Raw genomic sequence first — 20,566 nt, forward strand, 5'->3', positions numbered from 1 at the left:
GGCTATGAGGACTGCTTGCATAGCCCTTTATACTATCACTTCCATAATATTACCATCAGTAAATATCCTGTCACTAGACCTTTTGAAGGGGCAACTTTTTCTGTCATAAACACTGTTGTATAATACACACTGGTCAGCCCTTCAGCATACTGGGCATGCAAATGGAAGCTGAAACTTCATATTTTACTGTGAAGAAGATGGAAAAATATTCCACTATTGCATCCACCCCAAGTGTGGTGTCTTCCAGATGTTTTGGATGTTAACTTCCAGCAGCCTCAAGCCAGTCTGGCCCAAGATCAGGAATTCCAGGAAACGTAGGCCTAAACATCTGGAAGGCACCTGGTTGGTGAAGAATGCACTGCATCACAGGGAGAAGACTATAATGTCTTTAGCAGAGATGACTACTAGAATGGAGAAAACTGCCACTTGTTTCCGAAGAAGGGTTTTCTTTCAAGGGATCTGCCCTAAAGTGCTGTCCTTCCCCTCTTAAAAGAAAACTGTATTCCTAGTTGGTTATTTCATGTGGCAAGAAGAAAGAGGACAGTTTAATTCAGGAGAGGCGAGATCTGCCTAACAAAGCATTCTGTGTTAATCCAACAATAGAAAGCAGCAAAGTTATATGAAATCAACCAATAAGCTGGCAGGATCACTCTGACTTGAGTCTTGTTCTTAGAAGTCTGCATCTGACAGAGAGATTCAAGAAATACTACCCAAGGAGGAGAATTTTGGGCATTAGCAGGTATATAAAGCAGCAGTTCAATCTTTGTGAAGCATATGAGAGGCAGCAAAAAGGCTATAATGACCAGACATGCTTCCTTTCTCCTGCAACAACTATCCTGTGAACAAGGTCCCACACACTAGCAGGAGCAAGTTATGATCAAGAACAGAAATTGAACAATATAATCTTTCTGGACTACAACTCCCAAATTCCCCCAGTGGCTATGTTCTCTGGGGGATCCTGGAACTAGAATCCTGAAAGCAACTTTCCCAACATTGTATTCAAGACCTGAATGATGCTGACCTCTAGCACTGATCATATCAAACAGAAAAAAGCCGAGATTTCATATCTAAGAGCAATGAAAATGGGGACGAAGCCCCTCAGAAAGTTTAGGATCCCTCAAAAGTTTTATACTACAGCACACAGGAACCAAATTAGACTGGTTTTTTTTTTTTTGGTCTGGGCCTGGCTGTCTGTTTGGACTGAAAACAGTTTCTCAGGTTCCTCCCAACAGCTGCTATAAGATCCATTTGAGATGCACAAGCACCCTTTGAGCGAACGAACCCAAAGGGTGCTCACCAATGCATCGTCTTCATCATGGAAAGAAGTGACAAGTGGAGTGCCGCAGGGCTCCGTCCTGGGCCCGGTTCTGTTCAACATATTTATTAACGACTTAGACGAAGGGTTAGAAGGCACGATCATCAAGTTTGCAGACGACACAAAACTGGGCGGGATAGCTAACACTCCAGAAGAAAGGAGCAGAATTCAAAATGATCTTGACAGACTAGAGAGATGGGCCGAAAGTAACAAAATGAAGTTCAACAGGGACAAATGCAAGATACTTCACTTCAGCAGAAAAAATGGAATGCAAAGATACAGAATGGGGAACGCCAGCAGTACGTGTGAAAAAGACCTTGGAGTCCTTGTGGACAACAAGTTAAACATGAGCCAACAATGTGATGCGGCAGCTAAAAAAGCCAATGGGATTCTGGCCTGCATCAATAGGGGAATAGCGTCTAGATCCAGGGAAGTCATGCTCCCCCTCTATTCTGCCTTGGTCAGACCACACCTGGAATACTGTGTCCAATTCTGGGCACCACAGTTGAAGGGAGATGTTGACAAGCTGGAAAGCGTCCAAAGGAGGGCGACTAAAATGATTAAGGGTCTGGAGAACAAGCCCTATGAGGAGCGGCTTAAAGAGCTTGGCATGTTTAGCCTGCAGAAGAGAAGGCTGAGAGGAGACATGATAGCCATGTACAAATACGTGAAGGGAAGTCATAGGGAGGAGGGAGCAAGCTTGTTTTCTGCTGCCCTGCAGACTAGGACACGGAACAATGGCTTCAAACTACAGGAAAGGAAATTCCACCTGAACATCAGGAAGAACTTCCTCACTGTGAGAGCTGTTCGACAGTGGAACTCTCTCCCCCGGGCTATGTTGGAGGCTCCTTCTTTGGAGACTTTTAAGCAGAGGCTGGATGGCCATCTGTCGGGGGTGCTTTGAATGCGATTTCCTGCTTCTTAGCAGGGGGTTGGACTGGATGGCCCATGAGGTCTCTTCCAACTCTACTATTCTATGATTCTATAAGACTGAGACTTTCTGGATGCAAAACATGTGTTTTGCCCCTGAGCTGTAGGCCCACTCTGACACTTGATGGATTAAATTTCCTAAGTGGCCCAAGGCTGCTGTTAATGCTTTTGAAAGACATGAGAAATGCCCCAGGAGGTTACTGAGACATAGGCTATATGCATGTAAATAATAGTAACAAACAATAGAAAGAAACAATGCAGGGACTGCAAACTCATTTCTAATGATCGTATTTACATTTGGCTCATATATCTCTGTGAGTTAAGTGATGCTAAAAATAAACATGCTGTTTCCAACGTAACTCCAACATCTCCAACTCTGCTATCGGAAACGGAGGACTCGACTGACAAAAAGTATTTAAGCCCAGAGAAACCTAGACAATATTGCACCAAACATCAAATGACGTTTGAAGCAGCTGGCTCCAATATTCCACTCACTTTATACAATAACCTTATCAGTTGCCAAGGTCTTATTAATTCTTCAGGTCCTAAAAACTGAATAGTCAAACAACTGGTTGGTTTAGAGGAACATGGCTTCATACAGGTTACAGCAAGCAGAGCAGCTGCGAAATCCATCAAGAAAAAACGAAAACGACAACAGAGTTAGCTATAATGACAGAGAACAGACAGACCAATCTTTCTCAACCCACCTTCAGCTGTAGTTGGAGGATCTGTGGGAGGAAGTTTATAGACTATGTGAAATCCCAACAAGTATACAAGAGAATTCAGGAGAAATACATGAAAAAACAAGGAATAATGCAGGATTGGTGCTCAGAAGTGTCAAACAGCTGATGCTACTGTAATAGCAGGCTGTCATAATATTTTTTAAAAACCTAGGCGTATGCTCCATTGTTTATTAAAATTCTGTCACTTGCCAGCACCAAATCCCCTATCCTTACAAATGCAGAGCTCCATCTCAATCAAAATCTGCATTACAGATGCTTAGAATACACTTGTTCAATGTCAGGAATCACTTATAAAAACCTTCACCTTCTCTTAGCTTTGCAGTTACGCTCATGTTAAGGGCAGAACCTGCCAAAAGAATTGGACCACTTTTCTGTTTGAAATGGAAGAGCCTTTAAGATAATATACTGTCTCACCATCCTCTTACAATAAGATATCTGCACTGGCATGGCTATGTTTGAGACTCTGCAGGAGACATTTTCTGACTCCATTCATTTTATTGTTTCTCTAATTTAATTTTTAAAATCCATACTTTTGGTTCTTACTATTTGGGAACACAAAAGTATGGTGAGGATACAGAAGATATACATAAACAACACACACCTAATGTTTTATTGTTAATTTTGAACTGAGCCAGGTTATATTTCCACTGTGGGTTTGGCTCTGTAAACACACAAAGCTACATTCTGCAAGCCAGATATGCTTTCAAAGGCCTCAGGAGAGGAAGATGACTGATACCTACCCGTCCTTCCATCTGAATCTGTTACAGAACCGCCCCAGGACCACCTCTTCTGCCTGGTCTCCAGGCGCTGGCTTCGCTCCAAGGTACGGTGCACCACAGCCTCGTAACGTTCCTGTTAATCAAACAATCCCTGGAATTGGGCTGCAGTTCCTATGAGGGCTGCTAAGCAAACTGCTCTGCAGAAAACAAGGGGAGAATCCCTTCCCCGAGGAGTATGCTCTCAACAAAAGGCCTGGGTTTGTTCTTTGGTATTTTATGTGACTAATTAGAATTTAAAAGGCAACACGTGAAGGGTGCAGAGACTGATTAGTCGCAATCTTGTTAATAACAGTATTAGCTCTGATTTGCACTTGTTCGGCTATTGTGCCGCAGGAGGCCTGGCAGATTAGCAAGCCTACTCCTGCTGGGTGTGTTACTTTTGGTAATGGCAACAAACACTGCAGGAGTGAGTATGGTTGGCATAAGCATCTAGAAAATTTTAATATTAAAACGTACTGTTTGGATATATCCAGAATTATCAAGCAAGAGTTTTGAATGGGTTTGACATAACAGAATATGAAGTTTAAATAGGAAAAATACAAAGGTGTTGAAGCATTAACCATTCCCACCACAAGGTAGCAGGGTTTGCAGTGAGTTTCCAAGCACAATGGAATAATGCAAGCAGTTCAGCCAGGGATTTTCAGACATTCACTACTCAAAAAAGAGCAGTGGAAAATCCCAGGACAGATACAAAAAAAATGCTCATCCAGATTTTTGATGGGATCTTTTTTCTGTTTACAACAAGTTGCTAAACTCTCTTCCTAATAATGGCAGTCTTGTTTCAGTCTGTACATGCCATCTGACAGGGAATGTCTCAATAATCTGCATGGGACTGTTGGTACAGTTGCTCTGCCTGATTCTGAACTTTGTTTGAAATTGGGAGGGAAAACCCAAGTTCATGAGAATGCAGCTTCTCTACTCTTAGTCTTCTTGTAAGCCAGAAAAATGTGTTCATGACAATGCATTTTTATGACTTCTCCACAGAGATAACAAAAAAATAACCAAGGGAACAAGACGGTACAAACGTTATAAAAAAATGCAGATCAATCAATGGGTTATATAAATGGAGAACACATTTTGAATCCAATTGTCATCAACACTGGCAGTCTAATGCACTATAAAAAAGCAAGACAGTGTTACGGTTAATTGTTCATGAAAGCTGAACTATCCTACAAAGAAACTGAAAAGATAATAATAATGAAAGTTCAGGATATTCAGAGAATAGCACTTTCTCAACTCTGAAGCTCAATAAGGCTGTCAGGAAAAACACAGCTGGTGCCCCAAAGTGACATCTCAGTTACAAGAGCATTAAACGGCACTGTACCTTCTCCTCCTCGATCTTTTGTTTCCTCTTCTCCTCTACTGCTGCTCTTCTTTGCTGCTCTTTTAACTTCTGCTCCTTCAGCCTTTTCTGCTTCTCCTCCATTTGCTTTTCATATTGGAGCCTTGCCTTTTTCTCCTTCTCCAGTATTTGGGATTCTTTGGCAGCTGTGTGTTTCAAAAACATTACAGCAGTTAAAACATCCCCAAATATAACAGGATATTATGCAAGTGCATTGTATTAGCTTCTGCAAAAATAAAACCACCAATTTAAAAGATTTCCAGGTAGATGCATTCACATCTATTGTTGCTGTGTGTCTTCAATTCCTCTGACTTAAAGAGGGCCTAAGTGAGGCACATTTATCATAGCAAGATTTTTTAAGAAGGGGTTTTGCCTTTGCCTCCCTCTGAGGCTGAGAGATTTGTGATCTGCCCAAGGTCTAGTGAGTTTCTGTGGCTGAGTGGGGATTCAAACCTTAGTCTCCAGAGTCATAGTACAGTATTCAAACCACTACATAACAGAGGTTCTTATTTTTTTTAGAAGTGGGAAACGCTCAAAACTCTAATGAGAGTCTGGAAGGAGCATTTCCAAGCACCTTCTTGAAGGTCAATGAAAACATCAGAGGAAGAAGCAAGAGAATCAAGTGTCTCATTTGTGCCAGGATGCACTTTCTCTGATTTTGAGCCAATGTCTCACAGACAGAGCTGAAATCCAACTTGATAGTCAAGTCTCAAGGAGAAGGCAGAAGAAATAAATCATGCTAAACATCCCTTAGAGGTTACTGATTTTTATCTCCAAAGCGCAAAGTCACAGTCCCTATTGCAGGCAAAGGAGTGGGGTTTTCCAGTGTGGAAGAGACTCCTCCATTCTTATTGGAGGATCCAAGACCAAAATATCACAATGTAGCTTTCCTGAGTGTTGGACAAAGACACTGGAGATTGAATTCCTGTTTGTCTATGGAAACCCATTGGGTGACCTTACCTCGGAGGAAGGCAAAAGCAAACTTCATCTAAATACTCAATAGGTTTGTCTTAGGGTGACTATAAGTCAGAAATGACATAAAGAACACAACAAATTAGTGTATTCTGAGTTACAAAAAGGTAATGTAGTATGGTCTCCTTTACACAGGGATTTGTTGTCCTCCAAGTAACTTGAGAAGTAACCCAAGTGCCTTTCTGCTTTCACAGCTTGAGAATTTCATTTTCAGCATGATGGCATTCTATATTCCTCGCCCATTTTGCTTGCTGTGACAGCCAAAACTAGGGCGGGGAGACCAGACCAGACCAGACTTCAAAATCTCATATTTCTGGAACTACTGACTCTTGCAATAGGATTCTGGAGAATGCCACATGCATCCATTGCAGGGTTTAACCACAAACACTTCCTTTGGATATTGTGATAAGAATTTAGCTGGTGAGATCTGGGACATGGCAACTGCAGAAAGAATGTGATGCAAGGAAAAAACAAAGCCTACAAACAGGATTATTTAGAGCTTTGCCTAGGCCCAAACCCAGTGTGTGAGCTGTTAAAGAGACACTTCCTCTAAGTTTTGAAACTTCCTCTTTGCATTGCTAAGGTCCAGAAAACTCAAGGTTTTAGAAGCAAAAGTTTTACTGCCAAAGTTCCAGTAAATTATTGATTTTCTACTACAATTAAAATGCATGAGGAATTTAATATTTGTAAATTCCTGTGCAGACTGACCTGATGGGCCAGTGGGTGCATCTTGTCAGAAGATTTTGTATTTCTACCAAATTTGCAATATATATCTTCAATTTAAAGAAAGTTCTCAAAAGGTTCTCAACTTTAAAAACTACTAAGAAAATGTGTTCAAACTCCTTATTTTTGGCTAAAACATTTTCAGAAACACACATATTTTAAATAAATTAGGTCTTGAAATATATATTTTGTGAGAAAATAACTAAGTTCAGGCTTTCCATTAATTTATATTTTCATAAAGCCATACCATATTGTTTCTCTCGCTCTTCTCTGCGTTCTCTGGCTAGTCTTTGCCTCTCTTCTGATTTCAACATGGAGCCATCTATCACTGTCAAGGATGAGAAAGTCAAACTGTTTATTAACCATACAAACAGGGAAATTACACTGTATTTTCATAAACTTATGTCCACAAGGAATAATAGTTTGTTAACCCAGGAATGGCAGTATTGTTGTAGTCTCTCAGCTCCATACCTGTGACAGGAAGTCCTCCTTTGTTTCTTGGCACTTCTGCTTTTATGAAATGCACATACATACAAATACTGGAGTGGCAATTTCCTATCTCACATCACTGCTTTTTTTTTTTTTACTGACTTGGTTAGACCAACTGCTGTCTAACTTCTAAAAAAATGTCAAAATAAGGCAACCAAAATATTTCTAGCAGATAAATCAGACTATATCCCATTCGGCAGAAGAGAACAGAGAAAATGAATTCAAAATGGAAGCTATACAAAGAAACACTACCAAGAGTTGATGGATATCTTGAAATCAAGGATTATACCTGGCTTAGTTAATGCTTTTACATTAACTGGAGACTGGATTGGGACAGGACTACCACCGCTTTGGATTCTTCTTTCTTCTGCTAATGCCTGAGCTGCAGCAACTGTGAAGAAAAATGTGGTTACATGAAAATCTGTTTCATGTCATGCGCCAATATTTACATTTACAGGATCTTATGGATGTCTTACTATCCTATTAAACCTGCTTTTGATACTGATGTCTAAATGCTTTTCTCCTTGAGATCTGAAAAATGCCTGCTTTGTTACCAGTACTGCTATATCACCTTACCAAATACCAACAAGCTACAATGTTTTGACTGTATCGTGATAACAAAGTAAAGGCATGTTTTTATTGGTATCTGCTGTGATTTTGAGAAGTTCTGTTTCTACTGATCAGGTTGCTTTCATAGCTAGAACGAGTAAAAAATTATCACTAAAGACACTACTTGTCAATTCCACTTGAAAGAAGCTTAAACTGTGCTGCCATTGATCTTAAGCCTAAGTCCAAGACAGAGATCAGGATCCACATCTTATAGGACAACATCTGACCAGATATACTCTTCCTCTATGAAATGCTTGCTTTTCCTCACAGTTCATGCCTCGTTTTTCTCTCTTGAACTTATGCTTTCTTCCTTTCTATACTGTCAGTCTCCTCATATTGATGTCAGAAGTGTCCCAATATGCTATTGGCTATATCCAAGAGTATACAACCCTTTTTTCAATTTTTTTCCTCCAACCATTTTATTTTTAAAGAAATGTATGTGTTGCATTATTTTAACATGCACTTTGTGCCTACTATATTTTGCCACCCATCGCTTGAAAATGTATATAATTTTTAAAATTCCAATAGGCAAGTCCTAATTTTGCCATCTAAGAGACACCATTTTACTTTCTCGAAAATAAGACATCCCCCAAAAATAAGACCTAGTAGAGGTTTTGCTGAATTGATAAATATAAGGCCTCCCTGAAAGTAAAACCTAGCAATTTTTTTCTTTGGAAGCATGCCCCCTTAACAGAACACCAGAGCACGCAGGATCGGTAAATGTATGTACCATAGATTGTTGTACATGGAAATGATGGTAGTAACAAGAAATTCTTGATAGGACTCACAATTTGTCTGGTTAGGCTGGTTTGTGATGACAACTACTGTACAGCATATAATAAATGTTCATTTTTTTGTTCAACAATAAATGTCAATCCTTCATGGAAAAATAATACATCCCCTGAGAATAAGACCTATTTATTTATTTATTTATTTATTTATTTATTACATGCATTTATACCCTGACCTAGCGCATCTTTGGGAGCAAAAATTAATATAAGACACTGTCTTATTTTTGGGGAAACACGGTATGTTAGGACTTGAGCATCCAGAGATTTTGGTTTTCACTGAAGGTCCTGAAACCAAAGCTCAATGGATACTGAAGGCCCAAAGTAATGAGTTACCAAATACAAATCAGTTAAGGGAGACCTTGTTGAAGCAACAACACTGTTCAAAAAATAAAAGACAAAGAATCCATAAGATGTTCTAGATCTAAGAGTTAAAGTATGGCAAAGTATTTTAAAATGATCCCTGATTTTAGAGGGGGAAAAATTTGCAAACAAAATACAGCAGTCAGTTTATTTGCCACCAGTTGTAGTCTCCTCTCTAATTCTGAGCACTGCAGTGAAGGGAGGAAGAGCGTTTTTCCTCTCCATGACAACTCCTTCTGCCAAGGCAGTAATCCTCCGAAGGCTGCACCCAAGAACAATCACCTCCAAGTGCCTAATCCCGTCTGAAGTCAGTGGTAAATGCTGGTCCATATTCAGCACCTCTAAACTGTCACCTGCAGCTGTCACCTTGCCTTGAATTAATTCTTCACTGCGGCTCCTGACAAAAGCTCTCTCAAATCCTATCTAGACATAGTGCCTGGGTTCGTTTTAGACAATAACTTCTGGAGGTACTTCAATGTAATTATTATGACAGACTAAATTTGTCCTGTGGTTTCAAAAATGGTATTTCCCAGTATTTTGCAATTTGACACACAAACATGCTTTTTAGCATCAATCCAAAGGTTCAAAATCAAAGCATTTATTTTGCAGAGTGAGTATTAATGCCATAGGAATTTCGTCAAAAGGGAAGCAGCACAGTAGTGCAGACAGAGGACAGCATCTTCCTTGTAGGACTGCATGACGGAGGTACCAAAGCTGCTCTTCCCTTTCTCCTCACCCTTCAAAGGTCTTATGCAGATTACATTGCTATTTTCTGCTAATTTATCAAATGACTTAAAATAAAAGTTGCAGAAGGATCTGAACAATTTTCCAAAAACATCCATCATCTCACTAGTTGCGGAAGTATCTGAATCAGTTTTGCTGTGTGTTTGCAATTGTTACGCTGAGCCACTTGCTACTGCTTGTATAATATTTTTCAGTACATTAACTTTCAGCTATAATTGGGAAGACTCACAAAAGAAAACATAGCTCCACTGCCCTAACTGTTTCTAGCAAATGGCCATGAACTCCTTCATTACTCTGCCTTTGTCTACAGGGGGACAATTAATGAAGAACAGTTATAGCGCAAAGGACAGAGTGAGGAAGGTTGGAATCACTCACTGAGTTCCTTTGTGGGGAAGCAGTGTACCAAAAGATATCTAAACACAACACAAGGGCCATCCCTGGAGCACAACCAGAGTGACAACAGACCACTTTAAACCTAAGGATAGCTTTTCTTTAAGGTTTCCATTAAGACTGAGAAAAGTTTTTCCAAGTTTTCTTCCAACAATGTACAAGGCATTTAATATGATAATGTGAGCAAAACATACCCAGCACATGTAGCAGCACTGACATGATGTTCCTCCAACTTTTCTCAGTGATGCATGCAACCATCACCCAGCCTACCCTGATACTCCAGCAGAGTGATGGGGTAATAAACTGCAACATGAGATGCATGAACCTCTACAGTAAGTAACTGCTCACCTAATATTTATAATTCCTCCCTCAGTAATCTGAAATAACAATGTGCTGTCAAAGACAGGTATTAAAACTAATTCCGTACAGACAAGATGACACTTTTTGAAGTTGGGAGTTTAATAGCAGATATGCTGTGCATATATATAATTACTTCTTTATGCTAAAACATAATGATCTTTTCCTGTTTTCACAGCCTCTCTCACTTCCCTGTGCTCGGGCATTATGCTCTCCTTTTCACATTCCTTTGTTTTGCTTCCCTGTCCCCGGGATACGGAAGTGGACTGGCTTCCTCCCCAGCACACCTAAGGGGTGAAGAAAGTATCTTCCACCCAGTGAAAGCTTCTCTCTCCTATGTGTTGTTTGTCCTGAATATGCAGCCCTACCATTGTTGAATAGAGCAGGTTCCCTGCCTACAAACCCGCCACCCGACAATAGAGCCTAGCACTGCAAATCACAACAGACTCCAGTCAAACTCTGAAATCACATATTAAAGTCTTTCTCTGCAAATACAATAAGGCCTCTATTATGTGGTATGTAAGTGGGGGGAAAACTGCTATTGCATTTTAACCCCCAATCCTCCTTTCTCTTTAGGAGCGAGTTTTCATTATTTCTCTAATCCAGCATTATAACCGCTGAAGTTCACACTAGCAATGTCCGCATGTCTTTTGCAGGTGCTATTATTTGAGAAGGTTCACAGTTTTCCCAACATCAGCATAGTGTTACATACCAATTACTTTACTATCTAGTAGTCATTCTGAGCACAAGAAAGGCATCATTAATGACAAATTAAAGACAGTGGAGAGAGAAAAGAAACTACAGTACTTTTGCCTTTTGGAAGAAAAGGTCATTTTGCATTCCCTTTGCAAATTATAAGACAGGGCAATCAAAAGGTAATATAGCTGGCAATGTCATATATGTACTAATTTACCCATATTTCAGAAGCAGATGATAACATTAAAATTTTAAACCCATCTTTCGATTACAGAATAAAGAATAAAGTACATGAAATACAGTATAGTCAGCCCTCCACAGTCACTATGGTAGGGGGCACAGACCTGTGAAATTAAAAAAAATCCCAAAGTAAAAAGGTTTTTCTAAAAACATGAAGTCATACCCAGGAGTTTGCTGTTGTGTCCTTTTAAGTCTCTTTAGACTTATGACAACCTTATGGTTAACCTATCAAGGGGTTTTCTTGGCAAGATTTGATCAGACTATACATGCATTTCTCAACTTAGATCAAAATGCATTGTTATATTAAGAAACTGAAAAGACTGTTATACTAAAAATGGCAGGACCTGGTCAATCAGATATAAATGGTTGTATCTTCTAGGTATATACCTCTGTATTTTCAAAAATACCAATTATAAGCCTCCTCCATATGTACTGAAGTAATTCATAAGTGCCTCCATCATTAGACATATAGTGTGGAATTAGCAATCCAATGTCTGTAGTCAAATAATAACTTGAATTATAATACCACAACATTTGATGCTCAACATATTTAACAAAAACCACTATAATAATCACTCCGGGTTTGTTGTATTGTATGAATACTGTATCTGTACTGTTTAACATTTTTATTATGCCTTCATGTCAGTTGGTGTGAAAACAATAGACTACAATATAAGTATGTTATAATTTAAAGATATTACACAAGTACATTTTGCAATTCTTAGCTCTGTCTGCTACAATCAAACCAATTCGGTGCATGGTAGCATCACACATGACAGCATGGGACTTTGGTAGTGAAAGCAACTTTTTATTATAGCTTAGCACAAAACCCAGCAGTACTGAAAGACAGCAGAGAACTTGTTTTGTTTAGCTTTAAATTAATACAATACTACAAGACAACACCCTGTCAAAGCAAAGGAACAGGAAGAAGCCACAAAGCAAGGATGAGGACCAGCAGTCTGTGGGAGTGACTCCACAATAAAATATAGCTCCAACAGTCTAGATTTCCAGATTGTGGTACAATCCATACCATTGCATAGTTCACTGAACACAAACCAAACCTCTACTAGCAGCAAAAGACAGGAAATTATCTTCGCAATCTCACTGAAATTCAATATCTTGTACTCCTCATAAGAACCAGCAGATCCTATAGATTGATATGGGTGGGTTCTCGAGTACTGACTGCTTTGAGTTACTTAGGAGTTAATATTTGAATTATGATAAGTTCTTACAGCCAAAAATCAAAAGACTTGAACTAATCATAATGCATGCTAATGTGAAAACCTTCAAAGTATCCTGGTACCTAACAACACAACCACTAAACCAAACAGCATGGGACTTGGGCAGGAATATCAATTATTCTCTTAGAATTTTACACGTATTTATAACCAAACAGACCCCCTCCCCCCCAATATCTCACAGCACACCTGCAACTGGATTTTACTTATGGAGCCACACAATTTGAATTGGGTGCTGGGGCAGGGTTTAGCTTTGCTCTCTTTCTATTAGTTCCAATTCAAATAATTCACCCATCTTTCTCCAGGCAACAATGGATTTTAATGAGATAAAAGATGTCACAATAACTAATCAGAAATTTCCTGCATCACAGGAAGTTTGGCTCAGAACCCCCTAGTACTAGTAAAGCATCTAGTTCCACAGAAAAAAAACAGTGATTTCTTTTCCAAGATGTTACTGCTAGGTTATTTTAATGCTAAATTTAGTGCTGAGAAATGTGTGGCTATCCATGCTCTCCCATGTTGCGGCAGCTCCACTGGCTACCAGTCTGCTTCTGGCCTAAATACAAAGTGCTGGCCATTACTTATAAAGCCCTAAATGGTTCGGGCTCAGATTATTTGACAACCTGCATTTCCATCTACAAACCTGTTTGGACTCTGCGATCATTGGAGGGGGCCCTGCTCTCGGTCCCACCCCCGTCTCAAGCGCAGCTGGTGGGAATGAGTGGTCGCTTATTCCCTCTGGAATTCCCTCCCTAAAGAAATTAGAACCCCCCCCCCCCCTCACTCCCCTCGTTCAAGAAAGAACTAAAAATCTATTTCTGCTCATTGTCTTGTGGCAGTGGTTCCAATCTTTGGGCCTCCAGTTGTTAGGAACTGTGGGAACTGAAGTCCAAAATACCTGGAGGCCCAAAGGTTGGGAACCACTGGCTTATGGAAACGAGGTTGAATAATATCACCACTTCTATCTTGGTGGATGAAGTTGACAATGATCATTTAATTTACTGAGAGCTTTAACTGTCTAATTGTACTATCTGTGATGCCTGACCGATTGACTTACCAGTATATCTTTTTAGCCAAAGTTGTTTAACCTGTTTTAATTGTATGTGTAAATGTTTCATATTTATTTTTATGATTCATTCGACATTTAATGTTTGCCATTTTTGTTTTTGGAAGTTGCCCTGAGTCCCTTCTGGGAGAGAGGGTGGGTTAAAAATAAAGATGATTATTATTATTGGACTGCTGCTCCCAACAGCTCTAGCCAATATCCTAAGGATTAATGTTGCTGGGATTGCTATCTACCAACTTATGGAGGCCAAACTATTTTCCCATCCAGACTCCTTATGGAAGCCCATAAGCAAGAAACTGAGCACAGCAGCATTCTTTAGCTTATGCTCTCCAACAACTAGTATTGGCCTTTGATCGTGTAGTCATTGACAACCCCATTCTCTGTATAAAAGGTAAAGGTTTCCCCTTGACATTAAGTTTAGTCGAGTACGACTCTGCGGGGTGGTGCTCATCTCCATTTCTAAGCCTAAGAGCCGGCATTGTCCGTAGAACCCTCCAAGGTCATGGGGCCGGGATGACTGCATGGAGCGATGTTACCTTCCCACCGGAGTGGTACCTATTGATCTACTCACATCTGCATGTTTTCGAACTGCTAGGTTGGCAGAATCTGGGGCTAACAGTGGGAGCTCACCCCGCTCCCCAGATTTGATCCTCTGACCTTTTGGTCAGCAAATTCAGCAGCTCAGCGATTTAATCTGCTGCGCTACCGGGGTGGGGTGGGGGGTTACTGAATCTAAAACTTCAGCTTGATATTGCCTTCTTTAAATATTGTTGCCAAACTGTCATGAACTGCAGCTGAAATGAGATGACACATCAAGAAACAAACGCGGAAGCAGGCAAACCCATGGGAATACAACTTAAAAAATCACTAGAGCATGTAGATATTAAATGGATGTAAACATAAAAATCTGAAGCAGAGCTCTGTATAACAAGCAAAAGATCACATGTGGTTTTTAAGAAAGATATCAGAGAGACATAGGAGAACAACTAAGCCTCAGCACAATGCTTCAGTTTTCTAAGGAAACCAGACCTTGGAGAGAGGAAGCAGTTCAGAGAGATCTGCAGAGTAAAGGATTTTTGGGGGATGTGGGACAAAGGAGAGAGACGTGTATAGATTTTCGATTAGCTTAACTGCAGCAGGAAAAAAATTAATAGGGAACTCAGCCTATAATTTCAAGTGTAGAGGACTTTTCAGGGATTTTTAAATTTGGTGAGATGGAGAAAAATGGAGAGAACTTGAAACACAAAGAACAAAACAGGGGATCTAAACATTGTTGTAATGGGAACTGAAAAAGATGAAGCGGAGCTTAGATTTGAGTGAGCACTTGAGACAGGAAAAAATGACAAATGCAAGTAGCTGAGGGCAAGAAAACTACAAAGAGGGATGGCAGATGTGCATGAATGAATAAAAATATTTTTTAAAGGAAGAAGTACTTGAAGCAGGATAATGACAAAATGAAGGAGAGAACAGAAACAAAGCCCAAACCCCACTATATTGGGTTGGCAGGGTTATGCATAATCAACTAAGGAAATACCCAGGTAATAGGGGAAAAAGGAGAATCCAAAATGACTAAGGAGTAGGTTGGAAGAGGAATTTAAGTCAAGGAAGATTATGATCGAGAGGGATTAAATAAAGGAAGTTGCTGCGTGGGTGTGACTATGTATAAAGCCAAGTTTTTATAATCATCATAGAGAAAAAACGGTGGTGAGAAAAGAGGCAATTGGAATACAATAAAGAAGATGCTGGTTTCTATATCCAGGGCTAGTGAATTATTATAATATTTTATATCCCTCTTTTATTTCTTTGCTTGAGATGCAAAATGTTCATGTTTATTCTGTATCAGCTGACCAGTCTAGCATCCAACCACAAACCCATCTATATTCAGATGTAACTAAAAGAAATAGCTAAAATATATAAGAGGAAAAACGGATGCAAACATAAGGAAGAGGACACATAAACGAATGTTAAACAAGCATAAACAGAATTTGATTTTGTGAAGGAGAAGCACCCCAGACAGGACATGACAAAAAGGAGTGAGTGGGCACAGAAAGAAAGTAAATAAATGATATCAATAACAGAAACTGAGTAAAAAAAAGAAGAGCTTGGTCCTAGGAGGGGGCAGCACTTGATACACAAAAGGTAATAAAATGGGGGCAGATGGAAAGAAGATACAAATTTGAAGATAATTACAAAATAAAATCAATATAGACAGGTGAATCTGGTCTTAACAGGAAACAAGCATTTGACAAAATCTGGAGAAAGAAGATAAAAAGAAAGAGGGTGCAACTATAAGTAGTTAAAATGATTACTATTATTGTTACTACTATTGTTACTATTATTGTTGCTTCTATTACTATTATTCCTATTATTACTATTATAGCTGCTCTTATTATGTTTCTCTTATTATTATGATTATTGCTACTCTTATCACTATTACTTATTACTATTATCACTATTACTATTATCACTGTTCCTGTTGGAGCCCCTGGTGGCACAGTGGGATAAACCGTTGTGCCAGCAGGACTGATGACTTGAAGGTTGTGTTGCTGACTTGAAGGTTGCCAGTTCGAATCCAACCCTCTATCAGCTCCAGCTCCATGCGGGGACATGAGAATAGCCTCCCACAAAGATGGTAAAAACATCAAAACATCTGGATGTCCTCTGGGCAATGTCCTTGCAGACAGCCAATTCTCACACCAGAAGTGACTTGCAGTTTCTCAAGTCACTCCTGACACAGGAAAAAAAGCTATTCCTGTTGTTGCTATTATTACAGAAGCTGCTTATTACTGTTATTCTTACACTAGTACTATTATAGCTGCTCGCAATAAACTGCTGAGATGCTGAAATTGCTGACTGAAAGGTCGGCGGTTCAATTCTGTGGAGTGGGGTGAGCTCCCGCTGTTAGCCCCAGATTCTGCCAACCTAGCCAATTGAAAACATGCAAATGTGAGATCACAATAGGTACCGCTCTGACAGGAAGGTAACAGCGCTCCATGCAGTCACGCTAGCCACATGACCTTGGAGGTGTCTATGGACAACGCCGGCTCTTTGGCTTAGAAATGGAAATGAGTACCAACCCTCAGAGTCAGACACGACTAGACTTAATATCAGGGGAAAACCTTTACCTTTTACTACTATTATAGCTGCTCTCATTACTACTATGGATGGCCTTGTTATTGATGCTCTTATTATTATTCTGCTTTTATTACTACAGTACTATTATTGTTGCTGTCATTATTCCTATAAGAATACTGCCACTTTCCCCCTCAAAATTGGAAGATTTATTATTATTATTATTGCTGCTATTATTACTATTCCTGTTATTACTACTACTATTATTTCTGCTCTTATTACTATTATTATTTACTGCATTTATATCCCGTCCTTCTCACCGTGAAAAGGAATCAGGGTGGCTCAATTCGATGCCATGAATACATACATAGCATAAAACAACATACACTTGAAAATCACATAATTAAAACATATCAAACTTAAAACAATTACTTATTACTTAAAATCACACAATCCAAAAGCATTGTCCAGCGGCCATTCTGGTTGTCACTTGCATTATTCATTATTGCACCGAGATATCATTTTTGAACTGGGAATAATTGTTGCTCTTATTATTATTATTATTGCTGCTCTTATTATTAATATTATTGCAGTTATTACTATTATTGCTGTCATTATTACTGCTCTTATTACTATGATATTGTTACTATAAATTCTATTCTTATGCTGACTATTATAGCTGCTCTTATTATGGTTATCATTGTTGCTCTTACATGTATTATTACTGCTCTTATTACTATTACTTATGGTACATCCCTCGTTGTCCATGTATGATGGGCTTCCAAGTGCAGTGTCTTCGCTATTATCACTATTCCTGTCATTACTACTTTTATAGAAGCTCCTATTACTATTATTCTTGTTATTACTATGATTGCTGCTCTTATTACTATTAATAATATATTACTAATAATATAATATATTGTATATACATATAATACTGATAATATCATATTGCAATACAATATATTATTAATTAATACAATATAATAATATTAGTTATAGATTATATATTACATGTAATATTGCTAATATTTCAATATATTGATATAGTACAATACAGTAATTTAATACCAGTATTGTGCTATGCTAATAATATAATATTGTAAGTAAATTTAATTTGTAAGCCGCTCTGAGTCCCCTTCTGGGTGAGAAGGGCGGGACATAAATGTAGTAAATAAATAAATAAAATATTATATTATTGCTATTCTTGTCATTACTACTATTATAGAAGCTCCTATTAGTATTATTCTTATACTACTGCTGCTGCTCTCCTTACTATTACTAATGTTCTTATTATTACTATTATTGCTGCTGTCATTATTCCTATAAGAAGAAGAATATCACTTTTCCTCACAAAATGGGAATATATAGTATGGCCATTATTATGACTGCTGCCATTGTTATTATTCTTATTCTTATTATTACTACTACTATAAGGTAAAGGTTTTCCCCTGACGTTAAGTCCAGTCGTGACCGACTCTGGGGGTTGGTGCTCATCTCCATTTGTAAGCCGAAGAGCCGGCCTTGTCCATAGACATCTCCAGGTCATGTGGCCGGCATGACTGCATGGAGTGCCATTAAGAGCAACTACTACTATAGTTGATCTTATTTATTTATTTATTTATTTATTATTTCCTACATTTATATGCCACCCTTCTCACCCCAAAGGGGACTCAGAGCAGCTTACAAATTCTATTCACATACAATACATTATATTATTAGCATAGTATAATACTAGCATTAAATTACTATATTGTACTATATCATTATAGTACAATATAGTATATAATAGTATAATTGTACTATACTATTATTAATAGTATAGTTGTGCTATACTATTACTGTACTATACTATTATTTAATGCCATTTAAATTTATTTGTGTGTTTTTGTATTTGATATTACTGTATGCTGGTTTTATATCTGTAAGCTGCCCCGAGTCCCTCTGGGGAGATGGTGGCGGGGTACAAAAATAAAATTATTATTCTCATTACATTGTAATATTATTAGTATTATTACATTTAATATATAATATGTAATTAACATTATTAAATTGTATTATGTATATTATTATCTACTGTATTGTTTAATTGTATTATGATGTGTTGTTTTATATTTTGTTATACTGTATTGTTCTGGGCATGGCCCTGAGTCCCCACTGGGGAGATGGTGGCGGGGTATAAAGTTTTTTTATTATTATTATTATTGTATATTGTATTATTATATTATCAATATATTATATGTATATACAATATATTATATTATTATATATTATAAATTAAGTTGTCTATTATATACTACATATATATATATAAGCATAGTAACGTGCTATGCCAATTATACATACACACACACATATATATGTATATATGTACACATATATAACTAACATAGCATGTTACTTATTACTACTGCTGCTCTTATTACTACTACTACTACTATTATTGCTGCTGTCATTATTCCTATAAGAAGAATGATGTCACTTTCCCCTCAAAATGGGAAGACATATTATGGCTATTATTACTATTATTATTATTATGCTTATGCCACTTCCTGCCTCCAAGAAAGGGGGGTGCGGACGTGAGAGGGAACTCTTCCGGCCCGGGGCCCCTTCCCAGTTCTCACCCATCTGCTCCCGAAGCCCCTTCAGCGACGACGACCCCGCGGCTCCACTGCCGTCCGCCATGTTCGCCCTTGGCCTTCCTCCCGCCGCCTCACACACCCAGCGCGGGCGCGGAGCTGAGGCGATCTGAGCAACCGCCAAGCCGGGGCAACTGCGCATGCCCGGCCTGGACCAAGCCTCGCTTTCGCAGGGCCGTTCCAAACCACCCTTTTTTTCCCTCGCCGGTGGGCCCGTCCGCTAGGAAGCTCGCGGCGGCGCAGTAAGGAGGCAAGCGCGCGCATGCGCAGCACTCCCCTCCCTCCTCGCCTCAAGTGCCGCCAGAAAGAAAAGTTCAAAGCTGAGCATACGTTCCAAGCGCTAACACGCATGCGCGAAAGCTGGACTGTGTTCAAGCAAAGCGCCAACAGGCATGCGCAAAAGTTTGTCAAACGTTTCCAGCGCTGAAGCTAGCTCCCTCTTCCCGTCGTTTCTGCGCCTGCGTGCCTTTCCCACCTTCTCTACCAGCTATTCTTTTTAGTTCCTGAGTTCGAATCCCGCTCTCCTCACATTCTTTGTAATATTATAATATTATTTATTATAATTATTATTTAATACATTTATATCCCGCTCTTCTCACCCTGAAGGGGACTCAGAGCAGCTTACAAATTAAATTTACATACAATATTATATTATTAGCATAGCACAATACTGGCAATAAATTACTATATTTTGTACTACAGTAGAGTCTCACTTATCCAAGCTTCTGGATTATCCAAGCCATTTTTGTAGTCAATGTTTTCAATATACAGTAGAGTCTCACTTATCCAACATTCTGGATTATCCAACACATTTTTGTAGTCAATGTTTTCAATGCATTGTGATATTTTTGTGCTAAATTCGTAAATACAGTAATTACTATGTAGCATTAATGTGTAACAAACTACTTTTTCTATCAAATTTATTGTATAACTTGATGTTTTGGTGCTTAATTTGTAAAATCATAACCTTGCATTCGCCACTTTGCATCGGGCATCCTTGGCACCTAGACACCCGGAGATCCTTTTTTTGCCCATAGAAGGCAATGTAATTCAGTGCGTCCAGGCGGACAA

General features: G+C 38.9%; 1 protein-coding gene across 10 annotated transcripts in view; it reads right to left on the minus strand.

The window, feature by feature from the left end:
* Positions 1-19,639, minus strand: part of map7d3 (MAP7 domain containing 3) — a 43,959-nt gene extending 24,320 nt beyond the window's left edge. For 6 of the 10 annotated variants that reach the window (XM_008121479.3, XM_062963683.1, XM_016997732.2 and 3 more), the window contains exons 1-6: positions 19,481-19,639; positions 7,583-7,684; positions 7,052-7,132; positions 5,092-5,255; positions 3,729-3,840; positions 2,953-2,973 (exon numbers count right to left, since the gene is read on the minus strand). In XM_008121479.3, coding sequence (XP_008119686.2) covers positions 2,953-2,973; positions 3,729-3,840; positions 5,092-5,255; positions 7,052-7,132; positions 7,583-7,684; positions 19,481-19,637 — 637 coding nt within the window. In that variant the 5' untranslated portion in view covers positions 19,638-19,639. The remainder of the gene's footprint in view (positions 1-2,952; positions 2,974-3,728; positions 3,841-5,091; positions 5,256-7,051; positions 7,133-7,582; positions 7,685-19,480) is intronic. The other 4 variants (XM_008121480.3, XM_062963685.1, XM_062963684.1 and 1 more) reach the window with 1 other exon arrangement.
* Between the last annotated feature and the right edge of the window lie 927 nt (positions 19,640-20,566).

The sequence above is a fragment of the Anolis carolinensis genome, unplaced genomic scaffold, assembly GCF_035594765.1.
Source record: "Anolis carolinensis isolate JA03-04 unplaced genomic scaffold, rAnoCar3.1.pri scaffold_12, whole genome shotgun sequence".
Lineage (NCBI taxonomy): Eukaryota > Metazoa > Chordata > Lepidosauria > Squamata > Dactyloidae > Anolis > Anolis carolinensis.